The following is a 17,616-nucleotide window of genomic DNA, read 5'->3' on the forward strand; positions in this document are numbered from 1 at the left end:
ACGACGTACTATCTAGTATGTAACCATGTATAAAATTGCTAGCATAGACTTTCCAATGGTACTTTTGTTTTGGCAAACAAATAGTGTATTTTATATTGCTGATTTATATATTAAATATAACAGCGCAAACATCAAAGGTTTTCGTGCTCCCCGTTCTCGGTACTACAATGTTTGCGTTGGAAAGTTTGCCTTCTCTCTCTCTCTCTCTCTCATCTGCGATAGTGCCTGCTTTATAAATCCATTGTTTGCCGGGAAATTTTCCTCGCCATATCGAGATTAAATTTTCCATCTCCGCGCGAGGATATAAATACAAATAATAATGGAACACTGCGAATCTCTCGATTCGCGCTCTCACCTTTCCCCTCCGTTTTTCCACACGGCGCACGTATGTATAGTACAGTACATACATGCGAGCCCGTGCATGCCTGCGTGCACGGGCAGGTACGGATTACGCGAGTTTCCTCGTTCTCGCCGGAGGGTGAAACTTCGGGCTCGATTTCCTCGAACGGAAGAACAAAGTTTCTCAAACGTCGCGTATCTTTGCGCTAAAGTTAAACACACGATCGTGACAGTTACGCGACGAACGATCGCTATACAACCTATATAACTGTCGCGCGCTCGACGATTCGCGTCTCGCGTCACGCTCGCGAAGCTGCAGTTAAATCAAAGTCACATTCACACGCGGAAACTGAACTCTGGAAATCGTGTCGCCGTGTCGGAGATTGAAATCTATTCGGAAGTAGCGCTGGTAAGCACGCGCGACGAACGTGGACGACCCATTCCCGACGACCGTCCAAGTGTCCGATTAAACTCCCCATTCGGTCGCGATCGATCGCAATTTTGTTTTATCCGCGAATTGTTTGCCTTCGCGCGGAATTTCATTAGTTCGTTGCTCAAATGACGCGTTTTTAATCACGGAGACCGACTTTGCAACAAGTATCGCGTCGGGTATTGATTCGTCGTACGAACGGTGAGACTATCGTTGTTTATCATCGCAGCTTGCTCTCGGTAGATTATTAATATTTACGATTGATGCGATGCGGCAAACAAGATTCGCCGGCACTTTGAGCCCCGTATTATTGGAACGGTCGCATGGCGAGATAATTCGATGCGCGATTGTGATGCAGCGCGCATTGTTGTGCCATGCGAAATGTATATATCCGGTATGTGACTTTGCAATTCGGATGTAATTTGGCGTTTGCACACGTCACGCTGATTTACAGGTATACACACAGGTGGAAATCACTCTATTCGCGTTATTATAATTAATTCTCAGAAAAGTCGCGGTGCAGAGCATAAAAACTCATAGATGAGCGAATTCAAAACGCGAACTCATTACAAAGAACGAAATTAATCGAGATAATGTAGACGATTTAATTATGCGCCGCAATATTTTTAATGGAACGCCTGACATTTTCATGAAAATTTGCTGATTGTTTTTTTTTTCTTTTGCGAATGAATTGTTCTCTGTACATCACACAAGTTTTATTTTGCAAATATGTTCGGGGAAAATTCGCGCGATGACATTTCGAGCGGCATTGCGTACTTCACACACGTTAAAATCTGAATAGCTATATACGCACCGCTTTTATCGCTTCATTCACAAAAGCTGCGTGCCTATGATGTGTTACAGTGAGGGTAAACGACTCCCAGCTGGTCATGCTCTCAGAGAAAGCACATTACGATCATTCGCTGGCAGGGTATTTGTACAAGCGGACAGCTGACTCCACCAAGTGGCAACAACGATGGTTCGTTCTCTATCAGGTCAGTGAATTGTTTGATGAACTGTTGACCGTATCGTCGTGTATTAGATCGAGCACATTACCGAGGCGGAGCGATTCAATTTGCGTGATCCAATTTGAGAATCTCACGCTCAAATCAGAATCTGAATTTATAAATAAATTTGCCTGAGGTAATATTTTTCGTAATAAATTTAATAATTAAATTTAATAAAAATGAGATGCTTATACACACAAGTATCAAAGATTATATCAATTTAGAAAAGACCAAAACCTCCATGGTCGAAACGTGACGATTGATCCGATCAAAACCAATGGTCGAATTGTTACGACATTGCCAAATGTTGTTGATTAAAAATAGAGTTTTTTTTGTAATGTCTCCCTTCATTAATCTGAAATACGTAGTTTCTTTTCTTTCATACAGTCTAGAAAATCGAACTTTGCGATTAGCATTATACCTCATGCGACACACCAGTTCGTAACTTTTCGAGATTAATCGGCAAAACTCCCCGCAAGAAGTTTACTCGCGGCGGGAAAGTTATCGCGAAGTTATCATCAAGTCAGCGTAGTCAGCGTTATTTTAAATAAAACGACGTCATACCTTAGAGCGGAATTTTCAACTATTAATAATAATCGTTGAATTAAAATAATGACAATACCTAAGTTTCCGCGGGAACTTGTATACTGCGCACAAAAGCGTCTTCCTCGATTCGCGGAAACTTCATCGCTCGCGGGGATGCCGTCTATACTCGTGGCCTAACAAACTTCGAAAATGAGGCCTCATTAACTGCTACGGCGCGGCGGACGTTTCGGGCCAGCCAACTAACTGATACAATTAAGGAAGGAAACTTTCGATACAGTTCGTGACAGATATCTCACTTATAGGAGCATATCTATGCCAAGAATTCGGTCTTCGCTTCTTTCCCTTCTCTCTCTCCCCGTTCTAATATCGCACGATCCCTTAAGCCCAGCGATAAATCTTCTCGTTATATGCTTTCACGATCATCAAGCCGCTCAATTACGGCACCGACACGAAACTTCTAATTATTCTATTAAGAGCCGTGTTATCGCATCGCAAATGAGTTTCAGCTTTCTTTTTCTTTTTTTTTTCTTTTTCAAAGAAAAGTTTGTCATCGAACCGTTTAACTAATTTTAGTTTTAAAGAAAAACAATCTACGAAGTGCCACGGGATTTGCCACGCGCACTTTTACCTACCCGATCTTGAAACGGCTATGTACCGGGAAGCAATAAATAGGAGCGGATAAATACCGGGAAGTATTGCCCTTTTTCTTTTCGTTTTGATAGGATCAGATAAATACGGGGGAAGCGCAGACCCCGTCGCTTTTCGTTTAAATAAGATCTCGGATAAAGTAATAAATAAAGTGGAATATCGCAATTTCGCGAAAGTTTGTCAAGTAAACGAAGATATCGTCGTGCGGCGGAGTCTTGTTTCACCTGTCGGCGTCGCGAATCGAAACTTTCGCGGCGATAATCAAGTGTATATCGACGAGAGACGTTTCGAGTCACCGGATAATGGAGGTAACTCGAGTTTGCGCTCTTATATAGCTTAATAAACTTATCTTGAATCTATGAAAATCGGTGCCTTATTATTTCACGCGAGAACGCTTACGTAATTTCCGGAGAGTGCGAGTTTGAAGCAATTATATAATAAATAAATAAAAGGAATAAAACTTATTCTTTCTCGTGACGCTCGGCAAATTGCGTACATGCAATTTCCGAGTTGAAGTTAAGTTAATCAAAGATTTGTGCTCCGGGGTATCTCCTTTTCTCCGTTTCTTACTTTGAGAAGTAAGTTCGTTTCATAGAATTTTATTACGAAAACACGAGTGTTGTCGCAAACTGTATTATACCTGTCGGCAAACGCGCAACGTTTCCGTTTTGTAATTCGCAGTTAACAATTTCTGCACAAATTTGCACGGCACGAGTTGACCTGAAATCCGAGCATAGATAGGCGCAATTAGACAAATATTATGGACAATTAAAATTTCGTTTGTTTGTCGAATACTATTTAAACCGTCGATTACAACATTTTCGGATGCTTGTCGATAATGTCACGGCGCGACAAAAGCAAAATCGTTGTGTTCCGAGTGTTCCAGGTTGTATCATGTATCAGCAACGCGAATTTTATCCGGCGGATTATTCGGAACGTAACTGGCTTTTATATGATATGAGTGTGCGTACAATTCCAATATTCATTCCGCAAATCTTGCGCCGCGCAACACACACACACACACACGTGCGCCATGTAATTTAACGTAAAACCAGATGATATTATTTTGTAAGCATTTATTTTCTAATAACGCGCAGCAGGTAAATTTGTGCGATATTTTAGTTTCGCGCAGAACCGAGGGGAACGGTTTTCTGTTTTCCGCCCTTCATAAACGTGTATTACAAGCCATTATTTCGGTAACGAAAGATAAAAACGTATTTGAATTTAACGCTATGCTATTTCACACATATCGCGCCGTAACGTAACTGAAATATGCAAAGGTATATTTTTTACATGTACACAATCCTAAATAAGTTTAAGTTTTATTTACTGCGTTCTCTCTGAATGCCTCGCTGAAATTTGTTTACTCTATGCAAGCATAGAGAACACGGCTCCGTGCTTCGTACCCGCGCACCGAGTAAAGCAGTTCTTCAGTAGAAGCAGTCGGCGTATGGTCAGGCATTCCTGGCGGTGGAAACCTTGTAATGGAAACTTAAGCGACACAATATTGTGGCTTAACTCGACTTGAATTAAATTCCAGACACGCGGGTTGTATTGTTGAAAGGTTTATTTTATTTGCGAAATTAAAAGCGCGCGACACAGCACCGCGTGAAATATCCAGGCGTGAAACATTAAATATCGTGACATATCATTATTTTCCGCGTCCGCGCGTATTATATACAAAAAGTTATACGCAGATGCTTATTTTCTCACGTTTCCTTCCCGTCTCGTGAGAGGAAAGCGAGCTTTACCATACATGGCTATGACGTCTGTTACAGAATCTGCTATTCTATTACGAGAACGAGACTTGCTCACGACCCAGTGGCGTCGTTCTGCTGGAAGGCTGTTATTGCGATCGACTCATCACCGCCAAAGGCAAAGAGCCGGATAAACAGGTACGCAATGTGTGTTGCTTTGGCGAGCGCACGAGCTCTGCAATAGACGCACCCCCGCGCGTGATCAAAGAATTTTAGTCAGTTAAACGGCCGCTCGCGCCTGTTTTACTTCCATTTTCGCTTCGATGTAGCGCACGCTGTTTCTGTCCCACTTTAATATCGTGCATGCGCCAACCGCCAACAGAAATTGCATATATTGCATATGAGCCTGTCGGGTTATCGAAGCTGTCGAAATCTAGATAAAGCGCGCAGCGCTGTCTTTAAACTTTTTCTAGAAACACAAAGTTACATTTTTCACAAAACAGCGAAAGTTGTTCCAACATACAGTTCACGTTTATAAAAAAGAAAATTTACGAATGTCAATTAAGTTTTTCTCTCTTCTTTCTTTCTCCAAGCTAGATTACTGTACAAAAATTGATAGACGGCGACACGCAGAATAATGCAATTCTCCAGCCTCATTTGTTTCCGATCATAATGCATTCAAACGCGTAATGGATAATTCAAAAGTGTTTACTGTATGTTAATGTATTTAATGTCAAAGGCTAATGTGTACGCACGTGCCTTAATTTAAAAACATACCCCGCTTTTAACCCACATTGATGGGGGACCGTGATAATTTCACTTTTCGAAGATATTTAATTCGCGTAGTATTATCGACGTTTCACAAAAAAACCCGTGTAAAAAAAAGCCGTAATTTTCGCGATACGCGCATGCACTTTTTAGCGACATGTAAATTTTCGGGAACAAACTGCAATTTATAAAATAAACCTGTCGAAATACCGTGACACGGGCTGGGATTTTCTCTGTTATAAAAAAAAAACGTCGCAATTAGCGCCAAATATGGTCGTTTGATTTCGAAGTCTTTTTTTTATCAACTACATTGAACTGGTTTAATATTGAGAGATCAAAATCGAACGCATTTAATGCTAAATAGCACGAAATAATTCTCTTTTCAATTTATAAATAACTAAAGCAGGAAAATATTTCTATAGTTTGTTGTTTAAACTTTTGGTATTGCAAGTCCTAAATCATTACGATCCATACCGTTATCTCTCGGGCCTTCATCCGCACGGACTTTACGCAAGACGAGCATTCTCCGTTAAACGGATGAATTCGAAATGCGCCAAGCAATTAAGAGGCTCATCAACATGTGGTCGCGTGAGATGATAGGGATAGAGAGCGTATTGATTTCTGCAAAGGTCACGTGATGCTGGCCATGCTTTCCCGCTTTTTCTAAAGATATATCGGCCGTTCAGTTATTTTCTTTTAGTCTCCTAGACAAGGAGGAAACTGTTTTTTTCCTTATTTCCACTTTCGTTGCGCCCGATAAATCGATCGCACGCGCCTGCTGCGAAAAATAATGCGTAACTCCAACGGCCGCTTTAACAGCCTCGACCTTGTTCAGCGCCGCAATTATCACCGAGCGGAGCTGCAAAGCATATCCAAGGTGATTTGCAGAATTTATACTTGGTTTGGTTTTTTTAGATCAATTTAAATACTCATTTCTAAATTTTTAATAAACAAAAAATTTTTAATAGCACTTTGATTCGAGGATTAAAATAAAAAATAGATTTTTTGAAATAATTATAAATATTTTCCATTTTTTTTTATATTTAGAACGCAACCGAGATTATAAGATCGAATATATGTTAACGTTACTATGTATCTGACTGTAATAAATAAATAACTTATTTTAATATAATATTTAAGAAAATGGTTTTAATATCTGTAGGTCGACCTAGACCGCTTTATCGAAATACCTTCAATTAAATTTTAGCTTTTAGTTGCGTAACTCAATTTTCTTAGTTAACCGAATTAATTAAAGTAGAAATATTGATTTAGTTCTGTGCGCGGTTCGCACAGTCGAAATTGTTTTGTAGCGAGAGAAAGAGCGGCATCGACGACGTGTTCGCATTATGTTGCACCCGTTGCAAGGACAACGGGACGACGTTCCTCTTACGTCTGAATGTGCTCGTCCCGTTTTACGTACCCTATTGTCCGTCAATGGCGCCGTGAGATGCAACGACGCGAGATGCCCGCGGGGTCCAGTTACGCGCCCCCTTTTCCGCGGACATGACACCCTCCTTTTCCTCATCTCTTTTGCAGAGGAAAGACGTGTTTATTACTCGGCAAACGTAAATTAATTAAGGACGTCAAACGCGCGTCGCGGGATGCGACAAGGTGAGATTATCCGATACTTCGATAACGTCGCAGCATTTCTTCCTCGTGATAGTCTCGTGCTCGGCTGAATGCCTGCCGTGTCTTAGGTGACGCGCTTCATTTATCTTTCACAGGGAATGCGCCTATGTACTTCTGAAGGTATAAGCCAGATAAAGCAATGCATTTGTTATACATGAGTACAATTATAACCGGGTACAATTGGATGGCTTTCACGTGGGATGCTCACTTATTGAAGCGTTCGCACGTTATCCACACGAGAGTGTCGGCTGTTCCGCAAGCATCTGCTCTAATTTAGCGTCACTTTACGGTACAGGTAGTTGTCAATTCAACAAGCAATCGCTAACAATTAAAGCCACCGGCTACAATAATACTCCGTTTTTTATTTTCCATACACACGTTATACGTGGAAAAAATTATTTCGATATTATTCATACGAATTTTGCCCCGCGCGAGTAACTTATCTATCGATGCGTAAATATATATATATATATATATATATATATATATATATATATATTCTATATATATATAGTTTTTTGATTCGTGCGGTTTTTACCTATATATATATGTATACTATAGTAAATATTTGTGATGCTACTGTGCAAGCGAAAATGTTTCTTCATAAAATGTTGGATTTGGCGCAATTGCAACAACAGGACTCGGAAAATACATGTGGCGAATAAGAGGACCGTAAAAAATACCGAATTCCAATATCGGGCGCCGTGGCAAATGGGGGAAACCGAGGAAATATATATTGCATTTTCGTTCAAACGGCCTATTAACTACATATTTACCCGGAATTACCAATCGTTCCGCACAGCTGCATAATATTTCCATTGGTCGATCACGGTGACAAATGATTATGCAAACCTCGGAATTAGCATTACAGGATCCGTTTGACGACCGCATACGAATTATCCGGGCGACGCATTCGCGTTGGCGCGAGCTTCTCATTTGCCGACGACTATTCTCGAGGTAAACGTGACTGTTCGTTTCACGAGTTAAGTTGCAGGAAAATTATGAAAATTTAAAGCGCCAGCTAACAAAATGAATAGCCGTCTAAATGTACCGTGATTTTGACGCGTTGCTATATGAATATATTACCGCAGTTTACCGCGTTTTAACTCGCGTAAGTGAAATGTGCTTAAATCCTTTCATTTTATGTTGTAAATTAATGTTATGTTATGAATTATGTTAGAATTAATTTCCTTTCTGCGATCTGAAAGATCGACAACTACTCGCGAAATATGCTAATTACTATGTTAGTTGTGATTTACGAATTATTGAACTATATTTATCTCTGACAATATAATATGAGAAAATGAACTATTAATTTTAATAATAATCGTTACAATCACTAGTTGATTTTCAACAATTTTGTCAAGTGATTATATGTATAATTACTGATAAGACTTGAGAAATGCTGAGCGATATTAGGATAATTCGGCTGTTTAAACATTACGCTGCATCATCACGCAGGGTTCTCTTGCTTTTTTAATTCAGCTATCGCGACCTTAGGACGCGGACAAATGTAGATCTTCCTTTCTAGGAGAGCATTTGCTGGAATATTCTATGTCCCTGCCGCAGGCGGTCGCTTTGGATTCCTTGCATTATCGAACATTGTCATTTGTTGCACGAACGAAACATTTTTCTCTCGTGTAAACCGACCGGGTTGCTCGTCACCGTCACCGCAAGACCACACCTGTCTTGTATTTATCTCCCTTAGTAATGAATTTTCCGATTAACCTCTAATCAGAACAGTCATTGTAATAAGTTTGCGCGACACGACGCGAACAAGGGGAAGTAAATCGTGTCTTGATTAATTAATCAAACGCTCGCATCAAGCGTTTGAATAATCGTACATCGAAATACCGCTTTATTTGCTATCGTTTCGTTCCACAAGCTCCACTTTTTTATTTAATTACAATGGCGGAATAATCAGTTACATTCTGGAAATATAAAGAACAGCCCCGAAGAACGCTTACCTAATAAATTATTTTCCCGCTGCATCGGTGTGTAAGACAGAGCCGAGATACTCTTCACTCGCTCATACTCGCGATCGAGGAGGTCAAGGATGCCGACCCTATATAATGTCGAGTGCGACGGTTAAATCCGACGTTTCTTAATCGAGCATTCTGCACCTTCGAGCTTTTACACGCTCCTCCTCCGTGGAGGCAGAAATATATCCCAGCGGTATCTCTAATTGACGCGCAAATATATGTATAGCGCCAGCCGCTATTTTGTTATTTTCGAGTCACGGTCTCTCTCTCTCTCTCTCTCTCTCTCTCTCTCTCTCTCTCTCTCTGTGTCTTTCACGCGCGCGCGTCGCGTACCTCTCATTAATATTATACGATCCAGAAATATCTCGGCAGTAACTCTCCACTAATAAAAGACAGTATCGTCTGTCTTTTCAGCATCCGACCGTCTTTTGCACAGCTGCGATGTGTAACGAGAGGATGATTAAAAATAGCTTAATGAAAAAGATATTGTTTTTGTAAATAGAAAATTATAGAACAATATAAGTAAAAACATAAATTGCGTTCCTCGAACCGATGCCGCGATGATGTTGGCTTTCATATATGTTAAAAGAGATTTGTCGGTAACGCGCCTCCGCGTCTGACATATCTTTGATAGCTGCAATCTGCTTTCGTAATCGTGTGCAAGCTGCATGATTATTATCAACGATGTATGTTATGACGCTTATCCGCTTATGCGCTCTCGTGGTGTACAGATAATAGATGTCGGAGAATATCACGGTAACTTCCGCCTCCTACATGTGGGATACTGGCTTCTCTAATTGATCGTTTTCGCAATAATACAAAATAATATCAATCCTATATGTTTATATTATCGCGATGTTTACTTGCTATCATTTGTAATTATTATATACCTATGTACTTTATAACGTTATTAATTAAATCGACAGTAAAATATTGAAAAAGTCGATCAAATATACAACTGTGGAAATGGAGAATATAGAAATGCAGACTTGATTAATTAGTATAATTAAAGCATATCTTGCTTTTTTCTCCTCTCCCCCCCAACTTATTTTTACTGATATTAATAATAGTAAAACTTTGGCCGATAAGTGATGCTGCTTATTAATTAAACCGAGAGTAGAATAGCGAGAAAATAGATTAGATATGCAACTTTGGAAATTTGAGAACAAGAAAATATACAGGCTTGGACTTGATTAATTAATATAACTAAAGCATCTCTTGCCTTTATCTCTTGCTTTTATCTCTTTTCTTTCTCTTCTCAATGCCGTTGGAAATTTTTTTCTATTGAACTTTTCTACTCGTATGTATCCAAAGATATCAATCACTCCACTTGACTCCCTACACAGAATTCTTCAAAAGCTCGCAGATTTCATTTTGTTACAGAAATCCAGAATCGCGCTGTGCTTTTTGATACAGAATCCTAGTATAGAGTTTCTCTAACGATTGAAAGTGTTTGAGAGATTAATTTCTTGAAAGTCTCGCGTTTATTAAAAAAAAAGAAAAAACGTTACGTTTGTGCACTCCGCCTCCGAGAGATTCTCAATTTACGCACTGCGGTGGAATTGCAACTTCAATCGTCAAACGGTGAATCCAGACCAGTTATTTTAAAAGCTGCGAGTCCGCGTAGGTATTGGACGCTCTCATTGTTACGCGCGCCAGTTTTAATTCCGCGAACTATGTAATTAATTATTTCCCCACTATAATGCGCAACGACCAAAGTTCGCTAATTAACGTCGCGATGTAATTAACAACGGCGCGTTAACGTTAATAACGGAACCGATGATAAACGCGGGTCGAAGGATAATCGATATCGGCGTAAAGACGCAATGCGGAAAGATTAATTCGAAACCCCGCGGAATGCCGATCTACCGTGTAACTGTAACGTATCAAAATAAAAAACCTTTTCCATATTTGAATCGTTTCTTTTTTTTCAGCCTTATTGAGCGCTCGAAACGTTGAGTCTCTAAATAAAATCACAATCGGTTTCTCCGCAAACGCTAAGATAATGGAACAAACTACTATGGAGAGAAGGTCAAACAAACTATAGGAAACGCTCAAATAACCGGAGAGACGGTACATGTGAAAAATGAGCGAAATTTGTTGTCGGCCACGTGTATGTGTATGTGTTGGCGTCGCGAAAGATTTTCAGATACACATCGCCGAGAAATATGAGAGCCGGGATATCAGAAACCCCTGCGGAATTGCAATTTTACGCGGGAGACTGCCTCGAGGGTTGTTTCACCTGACCCTGCGGGACGCGTAACTTCAAAAATAGATTCAACAGTAGAACGATTGGTGTTCATTCTTTCGGAATTTTTTTGCCCGTGCAAAAAGTTAAAAAAATAACAAAAGATTCTCTTCGACGCAGAGCCACCGACTTCTCTACGGTGATGTCGGTTAATTAGATTTAAAGTAAAATTTTACCTCGCTCTGTGTTCCCGCAGAATTAAAATTCTAGTCCTCGGAACGAGAAATAGTGATTCAAACGCCATTTTCCTCCTGCCGTTAAACAACTCGTTATTAAACTTAAAAAAAAAAGAGCGAGAGGTCAGTTTTTATTAACGCGACGATTAACGTTTTGTTCGATACTCCTGCGAGGTAAAATCTCGAGTTGGAATGTTGAAATCGCGCGACGATTTCAACCTACGATATTTAACCACCCGATGGGGAGGCGAGGTAATCAACTGCGGCAGGCCACGACAAATTCGCCCGTTAACTGATTCTCGAAGAGAAACCCCCGTGACAATCGCGCCCGCTCTCACGGGGACTGAACACACCGGAATCGCGCAACTCCGTGATCTGCGCGCAAAGTGACGTAAATGTAGCGGCGTTCGATGCATTCTGTATTCGCGGGTTTAATTCGACGGCTGCCATGTCGGGCAGTTGCGATGACAATTAGGGCTCGAAGGGCCGCCACCGTTTCGCGTTTATGCACGGCTGAGGCGCGACAGCGCCGCAATGTGTGTGCGCTGCACTGTGAGATTGCACGCGCCGCTCTCTCCGCCCCATCGCGGGTTCTTATCGTCAATTCGCGTCGCTCTAGCCCGCCGTCGCCGTCGCACGCCGATAACTGCCGCCCATAACACCTCGCGTCCTTCCCTCTCGAGCTTTCGCCGTGAAATTAAATCCATTCCCACGAATATATCACGGGAGTTAAATTTAAGCCGCGCCACCGCGCCACGGGAAAATCCACGCTATTTCTCGCGTGAGCGAGAGGTCAAGCGTGACTCGAATATGCTTCTCGTCTCGCACTTTTTTTCTCTCTCTCTCTCTCTCTCTGAAAACGTCAAGGCGACGCCCGTTTAAATATTTTTCTGCCACACACGTCCACAAAGATCTGAACTGGCATGTTTATGCGATCGTGTTATATGAGAGACGGGTGTCTCTCATTTTATGGCCCAGCTTACCGCACCGTCAAACACTTCACTTTTATAGAAACGTAAAATCCACCGCGCTACCTCTATTAGCTATAATTGTTAGCATCGGAAAGTTGATTATAAAATTGCGTATAAAACTTTTAACGCTCGTGATGTTTTGCAATATATTAATATATATATATATATATCGCATTGAATTCGCGGTTGCGCGCACCAATGCCGCGCGCAAACAACGAAATTTTACTCCACGCGCAAATTAATTTTCGAAAATTCGGCCCGATACCTCGATATTCGCGCGGTCGCGAGCTCGCTAAGTATCGACAATTCGCGTAAATCTATATCTGGGAGTCTATCAATGGCGCTTCACAATACTCTTGAATGAATCCATCGCCAACTACGAAGATTGATGGATAGTGGCCATCAGAGCGGCACACACACTGGCCATTCGATACATATAACGATGCCGTCGGGTGCTCCAGCCAATCGATCAATTATACATATTTACGTTCGATCGACTCTCAGATTAATTCTACATGTATGCCTGTCGAATGTGTCTGAAATTAAATATACATTGTCGGAAGTGGATTATATTTTATGTCGGAAGTGGGGATTTTTCTATTTAAACAGTAAGATACTAACAGTCCGTTAGTATCATTAAAATTTAGCTGGATATTTATATATGACATCTTTAATTTAAAATTAGCTTTCTCTAGAATCTACTGGCAAAGAAAGTATATCTGCATTATATTTCCTCGTTGTACAAAGTGTAACTTCTCAGAATAACCGTCTGCGAGTCAGAGAGTAACGTAAGTATTACAAGTTCGTAATAATTATTAAAGTAAGAAATCCTTGGGAGTTTGATAAAGTCGTGGCGACTGATGGGGTCCTCCTCTCGTAGCGGCGCCGCGGGGTGTCGCGATCAAAAGACGACCGGAATAAAAGAAAATATAATCAAAAGAGAAAAAGGGAAGGCAGAGGAAAGGCGCATATTTCGAGGGGGAAAAAATATCCTGGATACTAAACTGGGGAGGCACTGAATTTTACATCGGCCTGACTACGTTGCTGCTATGACTACGCGGATGCTGCATGCACACGCGCGGTACAAGGCTACACCGGGGTAGGCCGGCGGAAGGGGGTTAGGGGGGCACGAAGATGAAAAAGAGAGGGAGGAAGGAAAGGGGGAAAAAAGAAAAGAGAGAGAGGGGAGGGAGGGAAGGAGCGAGAGCGAGATGGGCTGAGACCGCGCGTGGCTGTTTTTCACATACAATATATATATAGGAAAGAAAGCTATATATATAGAGAAAATATATATATATATATATATATATATATATATTTGTCCGCTTTTTCCTTTTTTATGCCTCTTTCTCCCTCTCGTACGTAGATATGCAGGTGAGCGCCAGCCGCCACCACTCGTGTCGCCCCACGGCCTTATTCTCACTCTCGTTCGGCCTCCCCTTCGGCCGCCGCGACGGCTTTGGGCTCGACGTTGCTGGTACCACACCGCGGCAACCGGCATAGCATCAGAAGGGATGAATCGATTCTGTTTCTAGCTAAAAATAAGCTCCTCGTGGGAGCTTACCTCACGCTGAGCAGCTTCCGCGCCGCTTATCTCTTATCTCCTTTCGTCTCCCTCCCCTTCGAGTCACCCGTCTCCCCCCTCCTTTCCCGCTTTCGCTAATTACGTTTTTGCGAGGTCTACCTGAAACTTGAAATCCAATTTACGCGTCATTTTCCTGTGACACACATTTAGCAGCACTCCGCGACTAACACACGGTCCTGTCATCTTCTGGCATGCAGTTAATTTATCCGTCATATCTATTTTAACTAGCTTATTTCTTGCGATAAAAGGTTGTACGCGTATATTTTAATTTTAATGAAATACATGTTAACCTTTTTTAATACTTATTTTTTTTTATACAAGCAATTTGATGCGCGTTACCTAATTGTTAGAATTTCATTTATCTTTAATTATTTTAGGATGCTTTCACATAATTTTAGCGATTGAGATTAAACGTTTGAATTTTTGTAAACTTAATGATGCTTTTACAATGTTATTAATTTTATGTCTTTTTAATTAATTTCATATATTTGCACATTAAACGTTTTAATGTTTTCACTAATTTTACCATATTTTATGATTGAGATTATCCCTTTGACTTGTCCTGGCATGGCAATATGGTAATAAGAGCTTTTTATTCACTCTCTACGCGTTCTCCTACTCTCATGTCCTTCTCCTATCATATCAACAACCGGATCAACTACATCCGGCTTTTCTCGGGGGACACTAATTTCTGTCCGTTGCGGAAATGGATCGTGTAACGGTGGAAATGCATCATGCGAAGGGATGGCAGGGGTTGCACAATGCGGCAACGGTAGATGGAACGTCCGTCGAGAGTTAGAGCACAAACGCCTGTCGATCGGACGACTTCAAGCGGGAATATTTCAGTGGCGATGATGTATATGTAGTTAAGATTAACAGGTGCTCTCGTAGTGACCTCGGCGGGACGGGAGAGCGAGGCCGAGGGCAACGCTAGGATGTAGGTCGTAGGTGAACGCGTCGCGCCGGAACGTAATGAATCGCTGGAATCTGAGAACAATGTTCTCAGCCGGTCGTCAAAGGACCCTTGGCGGAAAACTGTTCTTCCTTACATACACGTAGTTTTGTCTGCCCCGTTACTAGAGGACATTCCTTTCCCGGTATCGCGGTATATTAACCCTTCGGCTACTATACGCCACTATATAGTGAATCAGCTTTCCGCTAACTGATTCTTTGAAACGAAAATACACTAGAGCGATATTTTTTCCTATGCTTTGATATTTTGCCATCAATATTTTGTTATCAGATCAGAATGTCCTCAATTTTTCTGATCTGCATTTGTTTTATTGAAAGGACGTTTTTCAATCAAATTCGGTGTATACAATGGTACAGCTTCGTCGTAGCCAAAGGGTTAACCATTATTTTACATGCATTTGAAGAATTATGAAATATTTCTTTTTCCGCGGAAGAAATATTTCGCAAGAGAATCGTCTTCCTTAAAATAATATAAGTATCGTTCATATCTCGATTGCACGACCGCGTGTAAATGTAGCGCGGGATGACGCATAAGAATCAAATGCATAAGAAGGAAAAGGAAAAAGAAAACGCCGCGTCACCAAGCAATTTATCTAGAAATTTCACGTTAAATGTGCTTTTAATTAAGGTATCTCAAGAATTAATGACCTGATAAAAGCTGTAACATATTTTAACATTTTTTATACGTGGCGATGAAAGCTTTCGACCAATTTAAATAAAATTGACGCAGTTAAACCAGATCTATCTAGATCTATCATATCATGATGCAACATGGCAACATGCTTTATCTCGTTGTTTCGAGTTTAGTCTCACTCAAAACGATTGTGCTCTTCAGACAGATTGTGCATTTGCAGCGCTATATGCTAAAATGTATGCTGCCAGCAACATTATGATTATGTATATAATAATACAATGTGTTTTGATAATAAAAGGTCAAATCATTTGTTAGTTTAATATGTTGATTATGATTTAGTAGATCACGCTCTACATTAATATTTGTATCTGTAATATGAATAACAATCTCTCTCTTTTCTCTTCTTTTGCTTTAAATTTAAATATGTTAATTGTACAATAATATCAAAACGTAAAATAATTTCTATTTTATCAACATGTGAAGTTATTGCATTTAAATTATAATATATGTATATATATTATAAATGCAGGTATTATGTACTATTCTATCATTTGTTTTACAATATGAATGTGATTTGCATTAAAAAAATTTTGCACACATACAAATATGTATGCATTTTTCATACGTTTTTGTCTAAAATGTATATTTTATATACACATATATTTAGTTTTTTATACATATTTAAATATTTAATAAAATTGAATATTTTTATATAATATTTTTATTTAATATTTAATATTTAATAAAAAGGTTTTTTAAAAGACTATTTTATACATTATTTTTACGAAATGTACGAATTTGTACAAATGCACATAATTATTAGCAGAAACTTTGTGTAAATTTTGCGCTTGTACATATCAGAAAATACCTGCCAACATCAAATTATACGCGCGGCTAGCTTGTATGATTTAATTACTCAACGCTGCAAATTATCAGGTAACTTTTTAATCCGTTATTAGGATTTTGTGTTTTTTATTCAGTTTGTAGTAACTCCTCTTTCGTTTTATACTGAAAACCAATTTTCAGCGTAACTATCTGTCCAATTTTCCGCATGCATTTATACGCGCGAATCACACACACACACACACACACACACACATGAAACTCGATTAGAGCCGCATATGCAAATCGATATGGAACATATTATTTTTATGTTCGCATTAATACTCGTTACACGCGCGCGTAATTTAATACCATACCTTTCGGTCGTCCTCACAAATTGAAATTCCAGTTTCTATTGTGTTTAATTCGAATAAATTGCAATGCAAACACCGCGAGCTAATAATCAATCGCGCGCGGTTGTTGCGTGCATGATATATATATATATATATATATATATATATATTGGGTGTACAACTTAGTTCGGTCCGTTTTCAAAAGATGACTGTAGCAGTAAGTGGTAGTCGAAATAAATAGATCGTAGACGTCATACAATAAGCTTAGGCATTTGTAAACATAACGCCATCGAAATATTAGTCGATTTGTGTCTGCATCATAAAGTTATTCTCGATTGAAAATGCAGCTTACGAGCCAAATTCTCGTCATTCGCGGGAGGTTTTAATTTTCTGCTTCAATATGAAGAAATCTGTGGCTGAGGCTCATCGAATGCTCTCAAATACGTATGGTGAGGCCGCAATTAGTGAAAAAACGTGCCGAGAGTGGTTTCAACGCTTCAAGAACGATGATTTTGACGTCGAAGACCGGCATGACGGTGGAAGAGAGAAGGTTTTCGAAGATGCAGAATTGAAGGCATTACTTGATCAAGACTCGTGTCAAACGCAAGAAGAATTGGCAGGATCATTGGGAGTGACTCAACAAGCCATTTCAACAACAATAGACACGATAAAGTGATTTTGCAGCATGACAATGCTCGACCCCATGTCGCAAAGCCCGTCAAAACATATTGGAAACGTTGAAATGGGAAGTCCTACCCCACCCGCTGTATTCACCAGACATTGCTCCCTCTGATTACCATTTATTTCGA

General features: G+C 40.1%; 1 protein-coding gene across 4 annotated transcripts in view; it reads left to right on the forward strand.

Annotated features, from left to right (window-relative positions):
- LOC112452055 (ras-specific guanine nucleotide-releasing factor 1-like) overlaps nt 1-17,616 on the forward strand; it is a 54,717-nt gene that overhangs the window by 4,255 nt on the left and 32,846 nt on the right. For all 4 annotated transcript variants that reach the window (XM_025012068.1, XM_025012071.1, XM_025012070.1 and 1 more), the window contains exons 3-4: nt 1,634-1,764; nt 4,749-4,865. In XM_025012068.1, the coding sequence (XP_024867836.1) occupies nt 1,634-1,764; nt 4,749-4,865 (248 nt within the window). The remainder of the gene's footprint in view (nt 1-1,633; nt 1,765-4,748; nt 4,866-17,616) is intronic.

This window comes from Temnothorax curvispinosus, unplaced genomic scaffold (genome assembly GCF_003070985.1).
Source record: "Temnothorax curvispinosus isolate PA1 unplaced genomic scaffold, ASM307098v1 QBEX01002901.1, whole genome shotgun sequence".
NCBI lineage: Eukaryota > Metazoa > Arthropoda > Insecta > Hymenoptera > Formicidae > Temnothorax > Temnothorax curvispinosus.